General features: G+C 39.3%; 1 protein-coding gene across 1 annotated transcript in view; it reads right to left on the bottom strand.

Moving 5' to 3' along the window:
• LOC139962545 (xaa-Pro aminopeptidase 1-like) overlaps positions 1 to 1,018 on the bottom strand; it is a 39,818-nt gene that overhangs the window by 4,769 nt on the left and 34,031 nt on the right. The window contains exon 22 of the mRNA XM_071962634.1: positions 754 to 852. Coding sequence (XP_071818735.1) covers positions 754 to 852 — 99 coding nt within the window. The remainder of the gene's footprint in view (positions 1 to 753; positions 853 to 1,018) is intronic.

Genomic DNA, 1,018 nt, shown 5'->3' with positions numbered 1-1,018 from the left:
CTGAGAGACAAGGTGAAATAAAGAAGTAAAAAGACAGTTGCAAGATACGACGACCATCTTCAAGTGAAGACATTTGAGATCAAAATTTCAAGGTTCAGATTTTCCCAGGATTGCAAATACTGAATGAGCAAATAAAATTATCGATTCAACGTTATCGGTGCAGCGCAGGTTATATTTTCGTGAATATCACAATCAAATCCTCGTTTCCAACAGAATTCATTTCTTGGTTTGTTTGTTTTGTGCGGTTTTGTTGTTCTTTGCTCAACTTCTTGTCAGAGTCCAAGTAATGTACTGAACCAGAAAATATTTGACAGCTTTGAAAGAAAGTACCAAGGACAAGCTGAATGTTATATCATATTAAAGGTACGTTGGCAATTGACAACAACAACAAAATCTCTTAAACAGTAAAGAGAACCATTCCACAACTCCGGTGGGAATTGAACGAGGGCCTCCCGTTCTAAGGGGAATAACGTGAAAGCCCTAGATATGGATACACCTAAGCTACTGATATTGATATACAGTAGGCACATAGCTTATATTTATTGTTTCTTCAAATCTCTGGGTTGCAAAATGGAGTTTGCTCTTGTGCTGTCTATGTTATTGGCACAATTCATGAGTAAGTGACGGCAACGGGAGGGGAAGAGGTGCCATCACCCCTCCACCCGTGCCCCCCCCCCTGCTTCAGCAGTATTACAACAGGATTACAGCAGTATTACAGCCACATTTGATTTGCACCGTTTGTCATTATCTTACCTGTTTACGGCTGAAGAGAGAGAAGTCGATCAGACGTGGCTCGAATGGTATGAAGGACACAGGCTCAAACTCCAGGTAATTGTAAGTGCTGAATGAGTACTATAGAAAGGGAAGAAATCATGGAATCAACTATTAAGCCATGCAATTCAATCCATTGATCACAGATTTGAAATTTCCTGGATAAAACAGATCAATTTTTTTGTTTTGACTGTCGAGTTATGAACCTGAAAATTCTCCAAGTTTCAAACTTTCTATGAGGGATAAT

The sequence above is a fragment of the Apostichopus japonicus genome, chromosome 21, assembly GCF_037975245.1.
Source record: "Apostichopus japonicus isolate 1M-3 chromosome 21, ASM3797524v1, whole genome shotgun sequence".
Classification (NCBI taxonomy): domain Eukaryota; kingdom Metazoa; phylum Echinodermata; class Holothuroidea; order Aspidochirotida; family Stichopodidae; genus Apostichopus; species Apostichopus japonicus.
This window is presented reverse-complemented; position numbering and strand designations above follow the sequence as displayed.